The 24,877-nt window shown below is 47.6% G+C and overlaps 1 protein-coding gene across 1 annotated transcript in view; it reads left to right on the top strand.

Moving 5' to 3' along the window:
* TBXAS1 (thromboxane A synthase 1) overlaps positions 1 to 24,877 on the top strand; it is a gene marked incomplete at its 3' end in the record, with an annotated part of 145,688 nt that overhangs the window by 97,987 nt on the left and 22,824 nt on the right. The window contains exon 8 of the mRNA XM_079931204.1: positions 1,014 to 1,328. Within this exon, the coding sequence (XP_079787330.1) occupies positions 1,014 to 1,328 (315 nt within the window). The remainder of the gene's footprint in view (positions 1 to 1,013; positions 1,329 to 24,877) is intronic.

Raw genomic sequence — 24,877 nt, forward strand, 5'->3', positions numbered from 1 at the left:
GTAAGAAACCTCTAACCGCTTAAATGGGGTAGGAGATTACTGAGGATAAAAAGGACCCACAGGAGGAGTCTAGGCTAAGGGACGCAAAATAAGGACTGGAGACTTTGAAGACAGGCTTTACCAAAGCTAGTTCCCTCCCCCGCCCCCAGGTCCTGTTAACTCCCCGCTGTGAGAAACACATGGCGCAGAAGTAAGCCCTGGATGGTGGGGAAGTGAACAGCGGAGCACGTGCTTTGATTTAAATCCATATGATGCTTCAGTGGCTTTCTTGCTGGAAAGACCAACCAGCCAACAATACAAACACGGATAAAGTAAAAACAATAAAAGCCCCCCTGGTTTTCCCAGCTCCTCAGCTCACTGTGAACTGTGGGGTATGGAGGTTGCTAAACATTTTCTATGCAGGGACAGACATAATTAAAGATATTGTCCATGTTCTGTTCTTACAGAAATGAGATTCTCCTATGCATACTGTCCTGCAACTTGCTCTTGTTACTTACCGAAGTGGCTTAACATCTTCTTGACTCAGCCCAGATAGAGCAGCCTCATCCTCTGTAACGGCAGCATCACAGTCTGCTGCTGGCCGCGCTAGTCTCTGAACCAGTGCCGCAGTGAGGGATGGGCAGCGGGGTTCCAGGTTCTCTCCATCTCAGACAACCCTGCAATGAAAATCCTCGTTCCTCTCGAGCTCTTTAAAAGCTGCATGTGGACTTCCCCGGCAGTCCAGTGGTTAAGATTCCGTGCTTCCACTGCAGGGGGTGTGGGTTCGATCCCTGGTTGGGGAACTAAGATCCCACATGCTGCGCAGCCAAAAAAAAAAAAACGAAGTGGAAATATAGTGTCCTACACATGAAACCTACCTAATGTTATAAACCAATGTCACCTCAATAAAAATAAGAAATTTTTAATAAATAAATAAATAAAAGCTGCGTGTGCACATCTTCTTTTGTGCTCCAAGAAGCCTCTCTTATGTGACTCTAAGGCCAAAATATGCTCTTCCTTCTTTTGTTCCTTAGAGGCGGAGAGATTTCCTCCAAATGGTCCTGGATGCCCGACACTCCACCACCTCCGTGGGTGTGGAGAACTTCGACATGGTCGGGCAAGTCTTCTCTGCCACTGAATGCACAGTGAACCCTTCCCAGCAACACCAGCCCAGACCCCTGTCCAAGCCTTTGACTGTGGACGAGGTGGTGGGCCAGGCCTTCATCTTCCTCATCGCCGGCTACGAGATCATCACCAACACTCTCTCTTTCGCCACCTACCTCCTGGCCACCAACCCTGACTGCCAAAAGAAGCTTCTGAGAGAGGTGGACCATTTCAGCGAGAAACATGTGAGTACAGCTGTCCATGCGATTGTATGCTCATAGAAGTGAAACTTATTTTTGATAACCATCTTGTTAAAATCACATTCTAAGTTTATAAGGATGCCATGGCCCGCCTTCCCAATCTCTCTGGGTTAACGAGTAAAATGGAGTGCTCAGAACAACAGGGAAAAAGAAAAAAAAGAAAAGAAAAATTGTCCCATGCCTTCATGGTCTGGGGTGGTCCATGAAACCAAGCCTGGCTCAGAGAAGCTGCAGAGTCCCGGGCAGTCAGCGTCAACGATCAGGGATGGGGAAGGAGGACTGGTTTCCCAATGCTCTGTCTGTGGGGTCTTCATGCTCAGGGAGGTGGATGTGAGCCGGGAAATGGAGCCAAGTGGAAGGCAGAAGCAGGCCTAAGGATGGGCCAAGTCAAAGCCGGAATGGAGATGGGGGCAGTGCTGAGGAATAGGTCTGTGATTGGAGTGATGTGAAACGGGGCCAAGTCCAGATTCTAGATATTCCTTCTAGATGGGGCTGCTCTTTGCTGGACTGGAAGCAAACTTCCAAAGGTGCTGAGCTCGGCTATTGTTTCTTCTGCTTATGTGTGTACTGCTTTGACTTATGAGTTGTTAAAGAAAGTCATTTAAAAACTCTGCACTTTCAAAGGAAGACCACCATAATAGAAATCTTTCTAGTACATTCTGATGTAATGACTATTACATTCACAATGTTGGGAGGAGGCCTGTTCCATTATTGGAACCGTCAGAAATTTTTTCATATATTGAGCTGAAAACTGCTTCCCAGGAAATTCCACTTCTTTATCCCACTGGGGAAAGTAGATGCAAGGTGAGGCTTTCTTTTGGAAACTGCACTACCTGTGTTACTAATTGCCTCAACTTCTGGCTCACCACGAGCTTATGGTCCACGTAAAGTTCTGTGACGTTATGACATCCGCCAAGCCCGGTGTCCCCAGTCCACTGCTTGGACCATTGATCTTCTGAGCATAGGTGCAAGAGTTTCGATTTATCCTGATTATTGGGCAAGTCAGCCAAAATAATTTCGAATCTTGATTCTACCATCTGTCATATTAGCAATTCCTCCGGCTCTGTGTCATCTGAGACTTGCTGAGCATGTCTCCTATTTCATCCAAGTCATTGATTAAAATGTTGAGCAGGACAGGTCTTCCCTGCAGGTTGACATTGATCTATTAATCAATATTCTTTGGGCATGGAGTCTCAACAAGCCATGAATCCATTAACCCTACTACCTACTTCCACCACCCGTCTCACCCCATTTCATAGGTAGTTGTGGGGTTTTTTCAGTTGAGGAGGTCAAGGAGGAAGGATCAAAGATGACTGGGGTACATTACTGCAAGAGAGATAAGGGGAGCTGAAGGTATATTCGGATGCAATTAGGGCAGGAAACAAAACCCAACCCCAAATGATTTAAATACACACATAAAAGGAGGGAGGTACTTATTAATACAAATCACTGAGCAGCTAAGGGGTAGATGTGGCTTCAAGCAACTCTTTATCGAGGCTCAAAGATGCACTCAGGTCCCAGTTTCTCCCCACTTCTTGTTTGTGCTTCCTTCATACTGGTCCCACTCTCAGTTGTGCCCTCGTCTTGAAGCCCCAAGCAGCCTGCTAAGAACACCTGGGACTACAGGTTTCCTTGCTCATAACCAATGGAAAAGAGAGCCTGTGACCCCAAATTCTCAGCAAGAGTCATCAGGTTCACTCTGGTCAGAATGCTTAAGTCACTGCCCATTCTTGAACGGACTGTTGTGGCCAGGGGAAGGGGGGCATGCATGGGCCTCAGTCAATCAATCCCACCCCCAGAGTCAATTGTACCCAAGTCAGACGTCTGCAGAACTTGGGAGAGCGACCTCCCAGAGGAAGCTCCGACAGCTATCCCAGGAAGGCGGTCAAGGCAGGAGAGGGAATTTAGCCCCCTGGTCTCAAATAAACCAGAAGGCCGGTCAAACTGAAGACTTTGGAAGCATCTAGAGAGTGGTCAGCCATGTAGTGGACACGGTAGTGGCCTGGAGAGGGGACAGCAGCTCTGAGAGGTAGAAGCCATGATTCTCACCTTCAGGGACTTTAATTGCCAAATAAAACAATAAGTTACGTCTATTTCAACAATCCCTCCTTCCAAATGAAATTCTCCAGGGCAACAGAAGGTAGCACTTAATCAGGTCTAGAATGTGTGGTGTCATTCACAGAGCTCGGGGCTCCGGGAGTCTGTCCCCCCAGCTACACTGGTTATGTTCACCTGCACAGGGAGGGTTTCCATAGGCCTTCATTCAGAGGCCCTCACGCACACAACCCCTTACCTCTGACATGGCCTAGACTGACCTTGACCTCAAGGAGGGTGATACGATCTCACTAAACCCTGGCCTCCTTCAAATCCCCCCAACCTAGGATGGGGGCTTCTTTCCCCAGAGAACGACCTCCCGTGGGGCTGTGCGGAATGCACATGGGCAAACAAACAGATTTCAGGAGGTAAAGTTTTTCAAACTTTAGTGTACATAAAATCATCTGGGAAGATTGCTAAGATGCAGAGTCCAGGGCCCTTCCTGCAGAGATTCTCATTCCATAAGTCTGGGCCAGGGCCCAGGAACCTGTATTTTAAATACACATCCCAGGTGATTCTGACGCAGGCGGTCCCTGGTTCCACCTTGAGAATACAGCCTTGGACTCTCAGGGTCCAAAGCCCTGCCCCAGCCATGAAAGCCCCTGGGTCATTTTCTTTCTCTAGGTAACAGGTAGGACTGTCTCTGAGAAATGGGCATATATAGAGCTGGTCTTTTTCAAAAATAAATTTGGTAGAGTCACAATAGTGTTAAAAGTTGTATAGTTTGCACGTGGTACACACGCAATAAATAATTTTAGGTTCTCTTTTTTCTTTTCTTTTCTTTTTTTTTTCTGTAATCAGAGTTCTGTTAATATGGGCCATCTGTCAGAACATGGAAATGCAGTTTAGATGTTCACACATTAGATATTTTCCTGAAAATATTCCTGAAAATTTGCATGTAAAGTATGACTTGTGATAATTTTCCTGCTGGTTTCCATTCAACAAATATTTTCTGAGTGCCAGTTAATACCAGAGTCAGGCTCCAGACCCTACATCCAAGGACGTTCTGACCTAGTTCTTCCATGATATCCCTGTAGAGTCCTGCACATCTCATTAGATGGTCTTGTATTTGTCAATGAGGTCACTGGATTTGAGCTCTAGAGTTTCTCTTCCCTGAGCCATACCCTTTTTTTTAGCAATGCCCTTAGAGAATCCAACAAAAGCTATGCTTTCTCCCCAAGAAAAAGTATGTATGTGTGTACTGTATCAGGATTCTTTCTGCTGACAGTAATAGAAAACTCAACCGAGGCTGGCTCAGAGAGTTTATTGACCCACGTAACTGAAAACTGCAGAGTAAGCCTGCCTTCAGGTATGGCTTGACGCAGGGGCTCAAACTCCGTCACTGAGACCCAGGTTGCTGTCTCTCTCCCTCTCTCAGCTCCAGTCATGCTGGGCACACTCCGTTCTTAGACAGGATCTCCCCTAGTGGTCTCAAGACAACTGTGTAACCAGTATGTTGAACAGCCTGAACTAAGTGAACATGGAATCCTGAACACGGAATCCTTTTGTGTTTTTTCCAATTATTTCTTTTAAATATGCTCTGACAAATCTCATCCCCTTTCCTTGATGATACTTCGGACAGATCGCAGAGGTTTCTGTTCCCTTTGGCCTTAAATAACTCAGCAGTCTGGTCCAGGCTAAAACTTCAGTCTCAGATCCAGTTCAATGCCCGTCCATCCCCTTAGCTCAGGCTGACCTACGGCCTGAGGAAGCTGTCTGGGGGAGGCGGTGTGGTTTGTTCTTCACCCACCTTCCCCTCCTTCCCCGGTGTCTCCTGTACCCCCATCTCCTCCCAGGGGTGGGGCTTCTAACAGATCCCTAAATCCTCTCCTAGCCCCTCCCCTGTGGTATGAAGGTATGTGGCCTCTGGTATGAAGCGGACGGATGCAGGCGTTATTCAGAGGGCTGGCTCCTGCGACCACCCCATATGCCCACAGTTCCCTGATGGGGGAGGGGCTCCTGCCTCACAGCTTCTGGGTGCTGGGGTCTCCTGGTGGCAGCCAATCCTCTTAAGCAGGGTACTGGCAAGGTGGCTGGAGCTGACCAATGATGCCTTGCAGTATCTGAGTGGCACACAGGAGTCACACATCTTGGCCACACCCACAGGGGCTACTCCCTCTGCTGTCCCCTGTCTGTGCCCTGACATCTCTCTCCGGTTACTTTTCCTTTGCTCACGTAGGTAGAGAGGGCAAAGGAACAATCGTGCTGCATCAGCAGACGGCCGCCATGCTCGGGTGGCTGCCTCGTCTCTCTAGGAACGGTTCTTTTGGAGCGCCCCCCGACCTCCTCGACTCAGGACAGGAGAACTCTTCTCCAGGCTGAAGACCCCTTGCTCTGATACGTTTTCCTTAAGTCCCTCTCATCTCTTCATGGGCTGAGGATAGGGGCAGTGGAGAGCTGGTTCAGGTCCAGCATGAAGGAAGAGTCTCTGTCCTGGGGGTTCTCAGTGGAAGTCTTGCAGCATCTCACTGATAGACACTGGGTCATGCGCCTCCCTCTCAGCCCATCACCGGGGCTGAGGGGAATATGATGCTCTGACTGGCTTAGACCTGGGTCACTCCCCATCCCTGGATGGTGCCACCCAGAACTCAAATGGAGGAGGAGTGGGTCCCTAAGCCCCTGTTACTAGAAGTGGGGTGAGTGGCTGCTAGGTGGCCAGAAAACAGTGTGTCCACCCACGTACATGGAATCCATGCTCTCCAGATTAGAAGCTCCACTTTCAAATTCTGTGCCGTGCAATCCCACTCGCCTTTCCCCTGAACGTGTAAAAACAAGCTTTCCAAAGCTGAAGGTATAAATCCAACAGTGACTCGTACTGCCTGCTCTTCTGCACTTCTAAATGATGTGTGCTTCTTGTAAATCATGTGGTCACTTCACACCAAGTGCCTGGCGATGTCCACAGAGCCAGCCAATGCTTCTTCATGGGTTAGAGTGATGCCCGGGTTGGCAGTTGGCCTTATAGCATCCTTTACCAGTGAAGATGGGAAATTGTCGGTGGTGAGGCCACTAATTCAGGGTCTCTCCTTGAACAGAACTAAACTTCTGGCACATATAGGGACACTCCAAGGCCATCCTTCACTATTGGGGATTATCTTGATACACGCTTTACACCCCACGCGTTCAGTGTGGTAATACCCCATCTCTCGCCACCCTTTTTGACTCAAGTGGCCTTGACTGCTTTTCTCCTTTCAGGGCAGAGATCTCTGTTCCAGTATAAAATATAGCTATAATAGTCTATAACGCATGCCTCGGGGCTGCTTCTTTCTAGAACATGTATGTTTCCTCCCAAATCATCTGGCTTTGGAATTGTGTCTGGCCTCCCCTCCTTTCACAAAACTTTCTTTCTCAAGTCACCAGTCTCATGGGGAACTCTCTTTTTTCCCCACGTGTTTCCTCAGTCATCTTAAAGGGGAGGTACCTTCAATAGGGGAGGAGTGGGGAAAGATTTGTGCCATTTGGACCACTTGTAAATTGAGAAAACACACAGATTATTTAATAAGACCTCTGTAGTATGGGTGCTTCATTGTGTTCTCCAATATCTAATTTTGAAAAGGATGAGAAGGAAAAAAAAAAAAAACTTCTTTCCATATAAATTGTTTTTGCTGTAGCTTTAGCACTTTATGTTGAAATTATTGACTTTTGATCTGGCTAAACCATTCTCTTTCCTTCTCTTTGGTGCCGGACTGTGGCAGCCAAAATTTATGACCCATCTTCCTTCTGCTTAATTTGTTGTTGTAAATCTGCTGTGCAGAACCCAGCTGTAAATTTATCACCAATTGGACTAGATTGATACACAGCCTCTCTTCAGGATGATGTGAACACAGTTATGCCTTAGAAGGAGGGCCAGATTCTTACAACTTCTCTTGAAGAGCTGCTTTGTAACCACTATAAATACCTAATTAAAATACAACTTTTTCTCTTAAGGATAAAAGAACATTTTATGCTGGGTATTTCAGCTGATTAGCTCATGCTGCTAATGTGAGCAAGGGTGAGGATTCGTTCCTTGAAGTAGCCAGAGGATCTCAAAGGAAAAAGCATATTCTGTGGCTCACACATGCACACGCACACACACGCACGCACACATGCACGCACAGAGTCATTTTGCCCCATCCAGCTGTTTCATAAATACACGTCCTTTTTCACAGGGGTAGGGTTGGGCGGAAAAACTGTGAATATCTTAACACAAATTCATCCTCACTATGGAAAAAAAAAGTCTCCCAGTTTGGATTCCACTCAGGGTCAATCTTCAGGGCCATTTTCACAGGGAGCAGGCCAATCTTAAACTTGATTTTAAGATTCAAGTGAAAAACTGGAAATGGGTTTTTCCCCATTGAGAAGGTTTCCTGCCCTATGCCCAGGTCTGCTGGGGCCCTGCTGTCTGACAGTTTAGGAGGGGTCCACTCAGCTGCTCCCCTGATTCAATCTCCCAGCCACACGGGGCTTAGTGGTTCTTCTGGAAGCTTCCCTTTCCTACAGATCCCATAATAGTACAACAGAACACAAAGCAACGAGGTACAAAGCAAGAGACAGGAACAAAGAACAACTTAGAGCTCTAAAGTCAAACTGTGAAACAAAGACGAGAACCGGGACGCCGGCACGGTGAGGTTAGTGTCAACAGACGGCAGTACCAGCCTTAGGGTGGAACGCCTCAAAATATAATGTACACATGAATCCCCTGGGGATCTTGCTAAACTGCAGGTTCCGATGCAGTAGGTCTGGGGTGGGGCCTGAGACTCTGCATTCCCAACGAGTTCCCAGGTGACGCTGATGCTGCCAGTCCACGGCCCACCCTCTGAGCAGCCAGGTTCCAAACCCTAAAGACTGCACCTCCCTCCGTTGTGAAGTACGTAACGAGTCTTTCTTTCTTTCTTTCTTTCTTTTTGCGGTACGCGGGCCTCTCACTGTTGTGGCCTCTCCCGTTGTGGAGCACAGGCTCCGGACGCGCAGGCTCAGCGGCCATGGCTCAGGGGCCCAGCCGCGCCGCGGCACGTGGGATCTTCCCGGACCGGGGCACAAACCCGCGTCCCCTGCATCGGCAGGCGGACTCTCAACCACTGCGCCACCAGGGAAGCCCAAGTATTTATTTCTAATGATAGCTAAAGTACTGACGTTCTGCCAATGATTTACCTTTTGTTAATAAAGTAAAACAGTTCCAAAATTCTTCCAACAATAATGGTTTCACTCTCACTTGACTGAGAGAGAGAGAAAGTGATGCAGGAATTAATTCTGGATGTGTCTTCAGAAGTGTACTGCCTATAACCCTAAAATCATCTTGCTTCCTTAAATACAGTTGTCCCTTGAACAACACGGGGGTTAGGGGTGCCAACCTGCTGCACAGTCAAAAATCTGCGTATAACTTTTGACTCCCTGAAAACTTAACTACTTAGCCTAAGTAATAGTAGTAATAGTAACTTAGCCTAACTAATAGTCATAGTAATAGTAGCCTAAGTAAAACTCAGCCTACTATTGACTGGAAGTCAATTAACATATATTTTGTGTGTTAGGTTATACACTGTATTCTTACAATAAAGTAAGCTAGAGAAAAGAAAATGTTAAGAAAATCATAAGGAAGAGAAAATACGTTTACAATACTGTCCTGTATTTATTAATACCATAAGCTTACTTCGTCTGTTTACAAGACGAATCATCTGTCAGTACCTGCATCAGTATTGTCTTATATGATACAAAACACTGCAGATGTTACAGGTGCTACGAACACTAGACAGCAAAAAGGAAAAGATAATGTTAAAAAGAAATTCATATTTATTTACAGCTATAATGATTCATGCACTGATCATGAAGAAGCAGCAATAATATGCTTGCTGTATGGTAGCCTAGCCTATATACTAATCAGTATAAAGTTGTGTATGGCACACAGTACTATAGTCGCATTCATAATACAGTATTGGAAACATAGTTACGTTTTTAAAAAAAACCACTGACCCATGATGACAGGCTGATACAGTTTCTCCAATTAGGAGAGAAGCACACTGTATGTAATATAATTATTTGAAAGCAAAGTTATAGAAGAGTAAGAAAACTAACACATTATAAAATTTTATATTAAATATCACCTTTATGCCTGTGTAAGGATAGACTGGTATCTACATATATTTCATGCGTGCGTGACATACCTTTTTCTTAATTTTTTTGATATTTCTAGGCTACGTGGTTTGTAAGTTTTTTCAAATTGTCGCAAATCGCCAACAATTTTTCCAAAATATTTATTGGAAAAAAACTACTTATAAGTGGACCCGTGTAGTTCAAACCCGTGTTGTTCAAGGGACAACTGTAATGTCCTCCGGAGTCGGGGCTGGGGATCTGGGGGGGAGCTTTTGAGTTGATTTAAAGTTGTTTTCAAGGCAGATGAAAGGGGCAACCAAAGCCTTCTCTCCAGATTCACGTGTAGACTGGGCATCTGTCACATTCGACAGGCACCCACCTGGCTGGACCTCTCAGGCAGGGAGCTCCATCTGGACCATATGCACCCCTAATGAGCCCTTGGTGTATACAACGGCTCTGGGTGTCAATTGAGAGGCCATGTCAAAGCACCATGGTCAAAGAGAACTTCCCTGATGCTCTCTCCCCGGGGGCCCAGAGCAAAACCTGTATTGCAGAAGCAGGGGCTGCAGTGGGGGAACCCTGGAAAGTGTCCAACTTGCTCACTTCCTGTCCTTCTTTCTGGAAGTGTCTGACCCAGAGAAGCAGAGTTTCTCACCCTTCCCTGGAATCCCAACAACTAATACCAGAGCAGAGAAGTCTTGACAGCCTACAAGAGGGGCCTCTCTGGTGTGTACCTGGACCTCCACCTTGGAAGTTAAGATTTGTGGCTACTGCTTCCAAAGCACCAATTCTGGGAAGGAAGAAGGAAGACAGGATGGGAGGCATCTCTGTGCCCCATCATTAGACAAGGCAAGAGTCTCCAAAACAAGGTGAACAGCTAACCTGGACCGGGGACAGAGGCCCCGGTTTTAAAGTTCTCAGAAACACACACCACCCAGAACTCAAACTCTTCCACATCGGCTGGAGACATTCAAAGCCCGTGGCCACAGTGACCCCCGGAGAAACTGACCCGCTTTGACTTTGAACTGCCCCCAGGGGCTTCAGCGATGGCAGCCACATCCCCCGGGCTTGTGCCGTCCAGAACTCAAGAGATCCGGGCGGCTCCCTGGCCTCTTGCTGTCTTTCCTCTCCCTCCTCGTCCACCCCATTTCTCTGTTTTCTCTCTTTTCTTCAGTGTTCGCAGCACCATTTAGGCTTCTTGCTCTCTCTCTTTCCCGGATCCTTATTCTGGCTCTAGGATCCAGAGAGACACAGAAGCTTCCCCACTCCGCCCCGTGACCCACTGCCAACTTGGGAGCCCCTGGCCATCCCAGAAGCCTGTAACTGCACGGTGATGTCCCACTATGGGTGCGCTGTGGGTGGTCACGTGGGAGGCTGCTTGGAAGCAGGAGGGACTTGCAAGTGGGCCTTTCTGGACCACCCGGCTTAACCAAGTGTGGTACTTCCGCACCGTGAAGTGCTGTGAATTTTTAGCAATGAATGCGCCAACTCCCGCCCTGCCTTGAGTCCCTGCAGAGCAGTTCCGTCTCCGTAGAGGAGAGGTGACCTGCGAAGAGATGTTCCCCCTGGGAATGGGGCACACCGATCAGCATATATTTGGCATCTTTCATGTGGCGACTCAGAGTATTTTATATTCAATATGTGGGCCTCTAGAGGGGCCAGGCTTTGCAAAGCAAATAAGCTGGTGGCGTTGGTTCACATCAATCCAGGAAAGCGAGAATTGAAAACAAACTTGGGAAAGTGAACGCCACAGGTGAAGCTTGGTGTTCTGTGGGTCCACTTGGCATTGAGCTAGATTCTCAACTGAATGGCTCATTTATTTAACTACTGCTCACATCATGGGCTCTTAAGACATCAAAAGTATGCGTTTTATTCCCAACAATTGGCTTTTGGAATAAACAAATGAACACATACTTTTTTTAAAAACTTCACTGGACTCTGTTGACCAGTGGTGGAGTAGGAACCTCAGAATGGTGACATCCCAGGCAAACGTAAAGACTTTTTAGATAAGACTTTTTAGATCTACCCATCGCTAGGCATCAGATTTCGCCATTAGGAGGTGCTTCCTTTGTTTCAACACACATCCATTATTAAATGCCACTGCTCTTGGGAGGGGTGATATACTCAAGTCCCCACTAGGATGTCAGCCCCATGAGAGCAGAGACTCTGCTTGTCACACTGGTATATCCCAGGGCCTCCCAGAGCGCCTGGCACACAGGAGGCTTGCGACAATGTATGTTCATTCCTTTTCTAACTGGAGACTAACTCAAAGCAAATTTGAGGGAGGGAGTCGTAGGGAGGTTACTGCAAGCTAGAAGGAAGGAAGCAGACCAGAGTCAGCGAGAGAAGACACCGCCGAGGGAGATGCGGCAGGTGAGAGGGCGCTCGAGGCCCCTACAGACCTAGTCGTGCTCCCACAGGGTTCCCATGGGGCTCAGAACCTGTCATGCCAAGGAAAGGAGGGAACCTGGGCCCTCAGGGTCCAAGGAGACTTTAGGGGCCATGTAGGGCAGCCTCCCACCCAAGACCAATACCTGAGAGAAGGGCATGCCACTCTGCTTGAATGCTCCCAGGAGCAAAGGACTCACTACCTATCATCCTCCCATTATCCTTGATGAAGCTCTCTCTTCCTTACTGGGGGCTGAAATCTGCCTCTGCTGATTGCCCACCCACTTGCCTTTGTCCTACTTCTCTCTCAGTTCATGGTATTTGTCCACTAGCAATCAGCAAATTAATAGTTTCTGTCTAGGGGGCCACTTCCACACTCACTAATAGTCTGTCATCAGGCATCTCAGAGACAGAGAGAGGAAGGAAAATTGGGAAATCAGAAGAGGATATAGAGGCCTTTCTAAAATGTTTGCTTGTGGTCCAGACAGTCCATTTACTTTCAGTTTTCTGGTAAGTCTGTTTTGCCCCAGGACTGTGGACAGCATTACATTTTGTTTTGTTGTGTGTCGTGTTTTCCTTTCCCCCCAGCATTGTGGCTTATAGCTGAGTATGGTACATGTGACAATATCAACCACGTGAGCCTCCTACTCCAGGCATAGGAATATTCCAGATCAGAGAGAATGTCTGACTCCCCTATGAATTGCAATGTGTAAGGTTTATAAAGTTAAGCACTTAGAATTCTGTCTTTAAAATTCAAATATTTAGATTGGGTCTCTAGGACACAAAAGGCAACACCTGTTTCTCACTCGCTTCGTTTGATTTTTTTTTCTTCTTTTTGGTGGCACAAGTTGAGTTTCAAAGACTCATTCCTTGAATGTTCCCTATAGGAGGAATGTAATTAAACTCCACTGGCCTCCCCCTGCTGGGACCAAGCTGGGGCCAGAGCTGTAGTAAACATAAGACAGACACCCTGCGCAAAGAATCCTTACTATAAGGATGAGAAGAGAATCAACCTTCCTCTGGTTATGAGCAAGAAGCGTTAGAAAGCCACCCAGGCTCTTTTTGCAATGGGCTTAGTCTCCAAGACATTTTAATTAGTAATTTAAGACTGGAAGGAAGAGGATCAACTCCTCACCTCCTCAGTGATAGGCAAGGACTTCAGCTCCACGAGAAACCGGTTCAAGTGCTGAGAAGGAGGGAGGCCCGGCGGGAGGGTGGTTCTCTACAAACTTTTTCATGGAAATGGCACAGCTAGGTATCCTGCCCCGTCATTCACTGTGTTTGGGGTCCCACTCGTTGAAGGTGGTTCTCAGCCCTTACCGAGGACAGGCATCGCCTCTTGCTGAGATACCTGGCAGGTGGCGAGCCAAGAAGCGCTCACTTAGGGAGGGGCTCTCAATCACACTTGGACAAAACTCGACTTCTCTCTGACCGAGGAGCACTGCCCCCCAGAGTGCCAGGCCCAGCCCTGCCGAGGGCCCACACGGGGGCATAGAGCTGCTACTCACTGGCAGTGTGACGTGGGTGACTGGCATAATCTCTTTGTTCCTCAGTTTTCCTATCTGTAAAATGGGAATAGCAGCAGTGTGTAGCTCATAAGTCTGTCGTGAGGCCTAAGTGAGTGAATCCATGTACGATTCTGGGCACAGTGCCCAGGTGTTTATGTATGTGTATATATATATATATATATATATATATATATATCCCCCTGTACTCTCATCCCCTCTCTGTGCCTCAGTTTCCTTATCTGTGAAAGGACTAGACCTCTTCTCTGCTGGCAGTGATGACGATGATGATGATGGTGATGACTGAATGTTTACATGCCAGGTCCTAAGCTGAATATTTTACATACAAAAGTTAACTTGATTCTCACGATAACTTTATGAAGTAGCAACTATCACCATCCCCATTTAAATGACGGGGAAAGACAGGCTGTATAAGTCAGGGAGCTCCAGAGGACCAGAACCAACAGGAGAGAGAAAGGGGGTAAGACAGAGAGATTTTAAGGAGCTGACTCCTTCCATTGTGAGGGCTAACATGGCCAACATCTGCAGGGCTGGCCAGCAGGCTGCAAACTCGGGCAAAATTCAATCATGCAACCTTGAGGCAGAATTTCTTCTCCAGGAAACCTCAGTTTTTGCCTTCAGCTGATTGGATGAGGCTCATTTCCTTTATCAAAGGTCATCTACTTAAAGTTAACAATTGTAGGTGTCCGCCACATCCACAGAATACCTTCCCAGCAACACCGAGATTAGTGTTAGGTTAAATAACAGGGCACTACGGCCTAACCAAATAGGCACAAAAGACTAACCATCACAGAAGCATTCAGAAAATAAGCAACTTGTCAAAGGTCAGACACTAGGAAGGGCCTAGTCTGGACTGGAGCTCACATCTCCGGCCAGTTAACCTCTGTTCTTCTCAGCACTGTCTCTAGCATCACGAGTCTGCAGTTATTCCTCAATGGCTTGTGCCCCGCCTCGGGGGGAGGGTCAGTGACGGCGCCAGCATTTCGCTAAAGAGGGGCTACCGGGCTGCCTTCGGAGATGAGTGGCTTCAGTTGTGTCTGCACCACACATTCATGGCATTGAGAACATGTCAACTGCCCAGGGCACACAGCGTCACTGCCCAACTTTGCCAGCGCCATCTTTGCCCTGTCATCCTGGCCCTCGGCCTTGAGGATAATACGTTTCCCTGGAAGATCCTGGGTTTGTTGGGGCTTTTTCAGGGTCCGTTCTCTGAGTTTATGAATTCTTTCTTCATGGCCCACAGAGTCGAGATGAAGAGCACGGGGACAGCTTCTTCCCTGGTGCTCATACACCCCTGGACGCTTACCCTACGAGGCAGGAACATTCCTGAAGCAGGAACATCGTACCCCCAGGCTGCTTTCTACCTCTGCAGACACCCTTCTTGGTGCTTTTCTCACTTTTCCATGAAGCTGACCTTGTCTCTTTCATTGTAGAAAGTTCTCCTCTTGCCATCCCAGACTTCCTCTTTGGGTCCCATGACCCTGGAATTTCTCACTAGCTGCTTTTCCTTGTAGTTCATTGTCACTGTATTCTTTGGTAAAGAGCATGAAATGTGCATCCGAGACGTTTGTCTGGCAGCCTCATTGCCAGCCTGCTCCCCATCTGTCCATCCCTGTGCCACGGTGGAGAGGAGCACTGTCCTCCCTCTGCCCGGGTCTCTGCTGGACGCCAGATCTGATGCTCTCCTGGCTGGAACCAGCTGTTCACTGCTGCTGAAGCCATGTGCATCTTGATTTAGGAAAGTCCTTGGGAAATGGTCAAGAGCCAGGGAAGAGCCCTGCATCCTGAGACTGCAGAGGTGTCGCCTGCCCTCCACCCAGAAGTAGGCTCTTCCTGCCTGACCCCTCCCTGACATCACCGCCGCAGGCCCTGCTACCCTCGGACGCCACACAGAGCAGGACCTCCCCAAGTTCCCAGAGTCTCTGACTGAAGTGTGCTGAGGCCTGGGGTTATAGAGCAGACCCCAGCCCGCCTCGGTGCAGAATCTGACTTCAGGCAACGAGAGATGTGCTCACAGTTCCTCCTCTCATCCACGCGGCAGCTCAGACCAAGGGCCCACGTGCAAATCAAGGCCCAAGAGCCGCCAGGGGGATCCCCACGTCCTTGAGAACTCACCAAAAATCCCGCTTGCTGGGATCCACCCCAGAGGTTCTGACGTAGTTGGCCTGCCATGAATCCCAGGCATCCCGTCTTTAAAAGCCCCCAGGTGATTCTACGATGCATCAAGTGAAGAGCCATGGCCATACTCCCATGAGGTATATACTCCCATGAGGTGTATACATGCAAGCTTGACTTTAATAGTGACCTCGGCTTGCGCTGTTAAGGACGAGACTCATTTTATAAATACGCCGCCTGATGACTGCAGCTGCCTTTTGCTTTTTAGAAGGTCACTCACTCATCGGGTCACCAGAAAGCAATGGGTTTTCTGTGACTCTTCTGTCATTCAGATCCAGCCCACCCAGAGCACCAAGAAACACAGGCCCTGCCCGGCGAGACCCAGAGCCCCACGACGTGCTTGCTCTGGAACACTCAGCAGACCCGCTTGTTTGAAAGAACTTCTTAGAATTACGGTCCTTCAGTCTGGAGGATACCAAACGCAAGAGGTCATCTGGTCTGTGCCCCACCTCCAGGAGCGGGAGAGGCTATTTCTCCATCTTAGCGATAGGACGACTGAGCCCCAGGGAGGTTCCGTCAGGCCACATCTTATCTCTGAATGAAGGAGGTGTGTTTCTGGCTGCCCTGGGCCTTCCCCTCCTCCATCCTCTCACCTTTCCCTGAAAAGCTCCTTTAGTGATTCCCCAGCCTGCCCGCAAATTAGTGATTCGTAGACTTAAAAGATACTAATGATGGTGGCCACCACCATCATCATCGAAACGGTAAACATTTATGAAGCACCATAATCATTCATCATAAATTTTATGTGGTAAATAAATTTGACCTAACTCTATAAAGAAATAGGCCCTTGGGCTTCCCTGGTGGCGCAGTGGTTGAGAGTCCGCCTGCCGATGCAGGGGACATGGGTTCGTGCCCCGGTCCGGGAAGATCCCACACGCCGCGGAGCAGCTGGGCCTGTGAGCCATGGCCGCTGAGCCTGTGCGTCCGGAGCCTGTGCTCCACAACGGAAGCGGCCACAACAGTGAGAGGCCCGCGTACCAAAAAAAAAAAAAAAAAAAAAGAAATAGGCCCTTGCAAACCAAGAATGTTACATTAATTAGAAATCTTCCAGAAGCATCTAATGGAAATGTCTCAGGTTCCATGACACACGTACCTACCATTTGGCGGTTTTGTTTCTGGGCTTGAATCTCTGTGAATTCCTTGTACAGGGTCAGGGCTATCATCCCTCTTCCCGGCTCTCAGTCTGTGACCTGTGGCCGGTTGTAACCCTTTGCTGTTTACGTGAGCTACGTTAAGGTCGGGTGCAGAAACACCCCATGTCCAGCTGGGTTTCATCCAGGAGTGATCCTTAGGGATCAAGTGTTCCCTATAGATTAATACTGATAATAATTATGACGGAAAGAAGAAGAAGAAGAATTACTAGTCATTGAACACATGCTCTGTGCCTGGCGCTGGGCCAAGCAATTCTAACAGCCAATTCGATATTTTCTAAATATAGAAAATAGTTCCCACTTTAGAGATTAGGAAAGTGAAACTTGGAGATTAAGTGACTGGCTAAAGGTGGAAGCAGAGCCCAGATGTGAACTCAGATCCACGGGCTCAGAGCTCCTGGGCACTGTTTTGGGAATGACCACCTGGTCTGCAGGAGATTGTTCTACGAGAGCAAATGGTTAGCCACAGCACACGGACACCTTTATGACCATTTTGCTAGTACTGTGACAGCTGGGTCTCTTCAGGGTGTTGGGGAGTCCCCAAAGTCCTCCTCTCTTGGGTGTCCCCTCCCTGCCCTCTGCCACCAAGTACCTAAGGACATTATCAGAATAATGGCTTTTTTTACTTGTATCTTTGGCTCTGAGAAACTAAGAAATCCTAGCAAGTCAAGATGTGTCTGTCTTTACCATAAAAACAACAAACAGATTAATTTATTTCAACAACCAATAAACAGATCACACAAAATTAAAATCCATAGCGAAAGAAAGGGGAAAAACCCTAAGACAAGAAGTACAGCTTCTTTTTACTTAACATTTGATAAATGTATATTCTCCTCATCTGCCCTTGGGTGTCTTAAAATTCTATTGATATTTCCACGTAAAAAAATGTGTTTCCATGTAAAATCTACCATATCAGGAATGCCTCTATTCATTCTGTCCCTTGGGTTTCAGAGAGACAGTTTCTCCCTTTGGGAATAAGTCATACGTCAAACCTGTCATTTATCACCGTGTCCTGTCCTTCAAATTTTAGCTTCAAGCCCACTTAATAAAGTCTGTGAATATCCTGAGAAACATCCTCCTTAGGCGCCATGAGATTTCTGGGGAGATAGGCCATAATCTAGCAAAACAAATCCTGTCCACTGCTGGCATCTAAACAGCGTCCTGTTAAATGTCCGTACTTGCTTTCCTTTTCTACAACTGAAGTAAGGATGAAAACAGCGTCCATGCCTCCACATCTTACTTCCTACAATGAATATAAAAGCCTTGGAGATGCACTGCGGGTTTCTTCTGGTTAGTCCATTCGTGTCCATGCAAATCAGCTGAAGTGAGAATTGGCCCATGGGTTTAATCCACCTCTGCTGAAGCTCCCTCTTGGACAGAAGTTTCTAGAAATCAGCACTTCCTAGTTGACTATGTTAGGTCATTAGAGGCCTCTCCTTCTTCAGCTGGGAAAGTCAGTGACCAGAAAAACAACAGATTTCCCCCTTAGAATTTGTTTTCCTCAGTCACTTTCAGAAAGTCAAGAGTCAGCAACCTTAGAAGTAATTTCACTTCCTATCCCTGCCTCCCCGTCTCCTTCCTCCTTCTCCTCTTAGGCAGAATGACATGCTTCTGCTTGTTGACCCCTAGACAGGCTCAGCTGTTGACACCGAGTGCAGGATCCTCTTGGTCCTCACATCTGGGCATATAGTAGGTGCCCAACGTTAGCTGAATGAATGAATGAAAGCTAACATCGAAATAAACTTAGAGATCATTCAACCTAATCCCTTTATTTTGCAGACGAGGAAACTGAGGCAAAGGACATTAGGAGACCACCCAAGACCACGCTGTTTGGGTGTGGTTTCCTGACTCCCAGGCCCATCCTCGTTTCTCCATGTGTTCTAATAGCCTGTCCTCCTCTCCTAAGACAGAGTGTAGATGGTGTGCCCTTGTCCCTACCCGCCACTGCTGGGGAAGGGAGAGTTCGAATTTGCAATGTGGGGGCAAGCACAGTACACCCCCAGCACGCCACTTTTGAGCCCTTCCTCAGTGCCTGTATTTTCTCTTCCGGATGAACAAAGAGTTCTTTTTTTTTTTTTTTTGCGGTACGCGGGCCTCTCACTGTTGCGGCCTCTCCCGTTGCGGAGCACAGGCCCCGGATGCGCAGGCTCAGCGGCCATGGTTCACGGGCCCAGCCGCTCCGCGGCATGTGGGATCTTCCCGGACCGGGGCACGAACCCGCGTCCCCCACATCGGCAGGCGGACTCTCAACCACTGCGCCACCAGGGAAGCCCAAGAGTCCTTTTTAAATTGTATAGGCCTCACCTGCCTTACTCCTGTAATTTCTGCTGCAAACAGCCTGCCTTCCAAGCCTGGCCTGGCAATCTTCGAAGATTCCTTAAGGCCATCTGGCTCCCTGCCCTCCTGTAAGCTTCTGCTGTCGGGACCCCTTTGGGGATGTAACGTGTCCTTAGCAAGATTTTACCCCTACTTTCCAGAAGAGACATGGGCATTTCATCCACAAATAGTATTCCACACTTTTTTAAAAAATTATAAATTCTTAAAAAAAACACCCAAAACTGGTGGTATACCAGGAGGCTTCAAGAGGATGACGGTCATCACTTAAAAAATTAAGAAAATCAGCCTGAAGATAAGGCATATCTATTATGCTCTGAATATGAAATTAGCCAACTGGTGGCCATTTCTACAGTGATGCTATAGAAAGGAAAACAGCAGAAATTGCTTTCTTTCCCTTCACCAAGAAACGTGAAGGCAGAGATCAAACACCAAATTTTTTCCCTTCTCGCTTGTCCAGTCAAGACAACCTTCACAATGCAGTGTTTATCGGTGGGAAACCGCCAACTTCTAGATGAAAGACAGGGGTGTACTCTCCTGTTTTTCACCACCAAGCTGTGTTTCTTCTGAAAGGCATTAAAATGGAGGGAAAACAACAACTGACAACTGGTCACTCACTGGGATTGTTTTGAAGGATTCGAGACAGACTATAAGTAATTCAGTGAGTCACTCACAAAGACACTGGCTCTGTGCGTTCGTGGCCGCGGCATTTGGGCAAAAGCCAAAGGTAATCAGCGCCACCAAAATGCAGAGCAAAACTCTTATCAGAAGATGTCATTTTTATCTAAATGCAATTTTTTTTATCACTCATCTGTTTTTTTTTAAACATCTTTATTGGAGTATAATTGCTTTACAATGGTGTGTTAGTTTCTGCTTTATAACAAAGTGAATCAGTTATACATATACATATGTCCCCATATCTCTTCCCTCTTGCGTCTCCCTCCCTCCCACCCTCCCTATCCCACCCCTCTAGGTGGTCACAAAGCACTGAGCTGATCTCCCTGTGCTATGCAGCTGCTTCCCACTAGCTATCTATTTTACGTTTGGTAGTGCATATATACAATTTTTATTGGAGCGTGATGACATAGTGAATAACTTAACATAAATTTGCATAATACAATACAGCTGTTAATTTATGAGCATATTAAAACACAAAGTTTTGTAGTTTGGGGCACTTAAAAATCTTACACTTTCGGGCTTCCCTGGTGGTGCAGTGGTTGAGGGTCCGCCTGCCGATGAGGGGGACACAGGTTCGTGCCCCGGTCCGGGAAGATCCCACATGCCGCGGAGCGGCTGGGCCCGTGAGCCATGGCCGCTGAGCCTGCGCGTCCGGAGCCTGTGCTCCGCAGCGGGAGAGGCCGCAACAGTGAGAGGCCCGCATATCGCAAAAAAAAAAAAAAAACTTACACTTTTGAAACTTTCCCTCCTGTTTGCTGTTTATTTATTACTTACTTAGGATTGCTGGATAAAATACAGGTGTCTGGTTAAATTTAAATTTCTGATAAACAACTAATCATTTTTTAGTATGAGCATTTTTCATGCAGTATTTGGGACATACTTCTATTAAAATATGATGCACCGTAGATCTGAAATTCACATCTAATTGGATGCTTGTTTTTCTATTTGATAAATCTGGCACCTTGATTCTTACTTCACGAACACCTGAGCCTCTACTGGCTCCTTGCTGGCAGGGCGAGAGGGACTGTGTGCAGGGAAGGGCCTGATCTCTGGCCCTTGGTATCTTCATGCAGAGTCAAAAGGGATCAGGTTATAGAAGAGACAGTGCAAAGGGGAAAACTGAGGCAGGCAGACAGCTGTGCTTTCTTGGCAGCACTGGGGGTGTTTGAGCTATGTTTTTCAAACTTGTTTGACCACAACCCATCATAAGAAACATAATGTATAATTCACCCCAGTATACACATACCTATGTCACTGAAACAAAACTTTTATGAAGCAATAAGTAGTCTTCTACTTGTGATAGAAGACTCTGTCTTCTATTCTGTTCTATTTCATTTTAAAATTCTGGTCTTAATCCCCTAAATTGAATTCATAGTTCCCTAAAGGACCATAGCCCACATTTTGAAAAACACTGGGTTAGACAGTTACAGGTCAGGAAAGTGAATGAGGAGATTTAAAAAAAACTCCACTTTACGAATGAGGAAACATGTCAGATCAGTTAAGAGACTTTCCAAGTCCATTTCACTGATTTGTGGCTAAACTAGGAATGAAACTTAGGTCTCCCAACTCCCAAGCCTGTGTTTTTGGTTTCATTCTACCACACTTTCTAGCATCCATTTTCCTGTTCTCCAAGTTATAATCCACATTCTGAGAGTAGCATTTTTTTGGCTTTATTTTATCTAATTATATTACATCTATACCATTTTGTTATCACTTCATATTCTTCTAAAATTTCCAAGATTTATATAAATTTCTGATCTAAACTGACTATGTCATTGCTTATGACATCCATCTGACTTATATCAACATTTAAACTAATTCATCTTGGTACTTACCCTTTGATCTTGAGCATCTTACTGCCCCCCTGACCCCAGTCTTGTCTAGTGAGACAAGTGCCTCAGGAGATCTTTACAGTGCCTCTTCCCTGTGCCCACCCCTGGACTGGCACCATCGGAGATATAAGAGAAACATAAGAACAGTAACTATTACTCGTTAGCATTTGTTCTCCCTAATCTATGAAGTTGATAGAGTATCTATTATGAATATTGCCTTTTATAAAAGAGTTGAGAAAACATTGGCTCAGAGAGGTTAAGTGTCTTTCTCAGAGTCACACAGCAAATACAGAACTCAAGTGTTCTTGCTCTCTTACACTCTGTCGTCAGGACATGGAGGTCTGCTAAGCTGAGATGCCTGCAAACTGGCAGGAAAAAGACCTCAAGCCAAGAGATATCCATGTATATTGTCTATGTTTCTCACACGCTAAGTCTAGATTTTCAGAGCACATACAGAAGTTTCTGGAACATTATCATTCAGCTTACTATCCTCTCCGTGGCCACCCACCCCACACCTTTTATTTTCTTGTTGTAACAAAAAAATCCAGAGAAATGCATGGTCTCTGAAGCACCATTCCCATTCCACCTCCCACGAGTCTACAAGAGTCCATCTTGGCTTGCAGCATCCATGTTCAGGGACTCCCTACAATATTTTTGTTAGCTCAGCAGTCAGTCAATTTGCGCAGGGCGTCGGTCTGGCGCTCTCCCTCCACCCCGCAGGATGAGCTTGCCATTCGGCTTCTCCTGGTCCCAGCGGCGCCTGCTTGAGCTGCCAGTGGAGAAGGTGGTTCTGGCAACCCCACAGGGCTTGGCGCAGGGGAGTCGCAGCCACCTCTCCAGGGAGGTGCGAAGCAACGATGCCCACAGCAAGACCCGCAGACAGAATTCTGCAGGTCCATGGCCCCTGTACCAACTGATCTCCACCCATCCTGGATGGAGCCAGGCTGATGGCTAAGAGCACGGGCTCCGGGTCAGACTCCCCACCTCAAAGCCATGCTGAGCCCCCAAAGCAGCCATATGACCCTAAGCCTCAGTTTCCTCAACTGTAAAAGGGGATAATAATCATATCTGATTAAGTGAGGTAACATGTAAGTACTCAGCACAGAGCCTGGCACCTAGTGGCCCTCTAGAAAAATCTGTTTCAGTTTTGGTTGTTTCAGATCTTCCCATTATCCACATCTTACGGATCATTCCAGAAACCCTAAGTGGCCACATGTCCCCTCCGAGTGTTCCTCCTTGCCTTGCCGCCAAGCCTCTACTCCACCCAGGGTCTCAGCATCTGCTCCCCTCGGAAAAGAGGGCCCCTCCCTTCCACCCCTGGGTCCCTCACTGCGTGGTTCCTCCGAGTCCCACCCACTTTCAGTCAGAACTTTTCTGCCCCCCTTTCCTTCCAGCAAAACTCACTCTTTCAACATCCCAGTTGCCAAGACACTATTTTCTGCTAGGAACCAACAACACGATAAAATTACCAAATCCGAGGACTTGGAAGGATTTCCAAGGACTGTTGGTGGATCCCAGCAACCAAGGCTGGAATGCCCTTTCCCAGGCCCTGCCGGAGGATGGCCCTCCAGCTCACTCCAGGAATGTGGGCGCCCCTCTTCCATCTCACATGGCTGGACCAGACTGCTAATTCATTGATCTGCTTCCCTATAGCTTCCACCCATGGCTTCAAACTCTGGGACCACATAGAATAACCCTCTTTTTTTTTTTTTTAAATTGGAGTACAGTTGCTTCACACTGTTGTGTTAGTTTCTGGCGTGAGACCCAAGCGGGCGTTCTAGGAGCATCTTCAGGGAGAAACCAAGCCAAGGAGCTGGTCAGGCCTACAGAGAAGCGGTCAGTCCTGGCTGGCTGAGGGGCGGAACCCAGGGCACCAGCCTGGATGGACCCGGGGAGGCTATACGAGGCTGCAGCTGCAGCAGCGGCAAGCACTCCCCGAGGCCTGTGCGGCCCAGGCAGCGTTAAGTGCTGTCCACGAACCAGGATCTCTGCCAACTACAACCCGATGCAGGAGGATTAGTACTGTCCCCATTTTACCGGGTGAGAAACTGAGGCTGAAAGTTAAGTTGGCCACAGTCACACAGCTGGTAAATGATGAGACACCAATTCAAATGTGGGCAGTATGGCTCCTGTGTGCTTTTAAGCTCTGTGTCACCTTGGCTTCCAGGGTGGAAGTTTGAAGTGGGAAGCAGGGGGCAGACCCTGGAAAAATTCCCCAGGCTCTCTGCACAGAGCTAGACTTTCTACAGTGTTCCAGAAGCTGTGGGCTTGGGAGGTTAAATGAACAGCCCCGGGCCCATACTCAGCCTTTATCTTGCAAGCCTTCCCTCGGATATAGCGCAGGGTCCCCGGTGATCCCAGGGTGAACCACTGTGAATCAAAATGCAAGAGGAAGATGCTCTTCCCCTGCGCTTTCCATGGCAGAGCTCAGAGGCCTGGGGGAGCCCAGAGCCCGGGTCTCACTTCCACCCACCAACAGAGACTAGAGTTTCAAAACCACACATACTGAGTGAGACGCCAGAGTTCTCGGCGCAGAAGGCTGACCGACAGTTCTGATGGCCCCGGCCAGAGACTGGGTGCATTTTCTTTTGACTGCATTTCACTTTTTTCAACTCGTCTGGCCATTATTCTTACAGGAACCCCCAGGACCAAAGGCTCCTTCCCCGACCACAACATATAAAGCCTCACCCCGTGTTTCCCAGCTTCATTCGTCAGAAATCAGTTTTCAGGGCCTCTGAGCCTTAAACAGTCACCTAATTATAAAACACATGTTTGATTATGACACGATCCTCCCACTAAGATTACTCATCAGAAAGGTAACCCACAGGGATATTAAGAGCTTTCTGAAAGGCGTTCCAGACGTTTTTACTTTAAATCCGTATCACTGTTGCCATATTTTTAATGTATCTTTTATAAAAGCCACTGGGAAAATAAGTAATCTGAGGGGTCCCAAAGATCGGAGCAAGCTGACCAGGCCACCCTTGCCTTGACCTAAGAGATTCTGTGGGTCACAGGCCCTCTTGGAGCTCAGAGGGCAGCGGCACTCATAAAGGAATGGTGTTTCTTCATCAGGCGGTTTTTCTCAATTTTACAAAATTCAACTCCCAAACCAGAAACCCAACCCTACCTAGCGTTAGTCTAAGTTTTTGGAAAGGACTCTCTTGTCTTCACTGGGGCAGCACCCACAGCGTCCTGTGAGCTGGGCCGAGAAAACAGATATCAGCACGACTTCTGTGGAAGGCGACGGTTCCATGTGGGGTTAACAGGCCTTGAGAAGATCCCGAGGGCGCCCC

This window comes from Stenella coeruleoalba, assembly GCF_951394435.1.
Source record: "Stenella coeruleoalba genome assembly, chromosome: 9".
NCBI classification, from domain to species: Eukaryota; Metazoa; Chordata; class Mammalia; order Artiodactyla; family Delphinidae; genus Stenella; species Stenella coeruleoalba.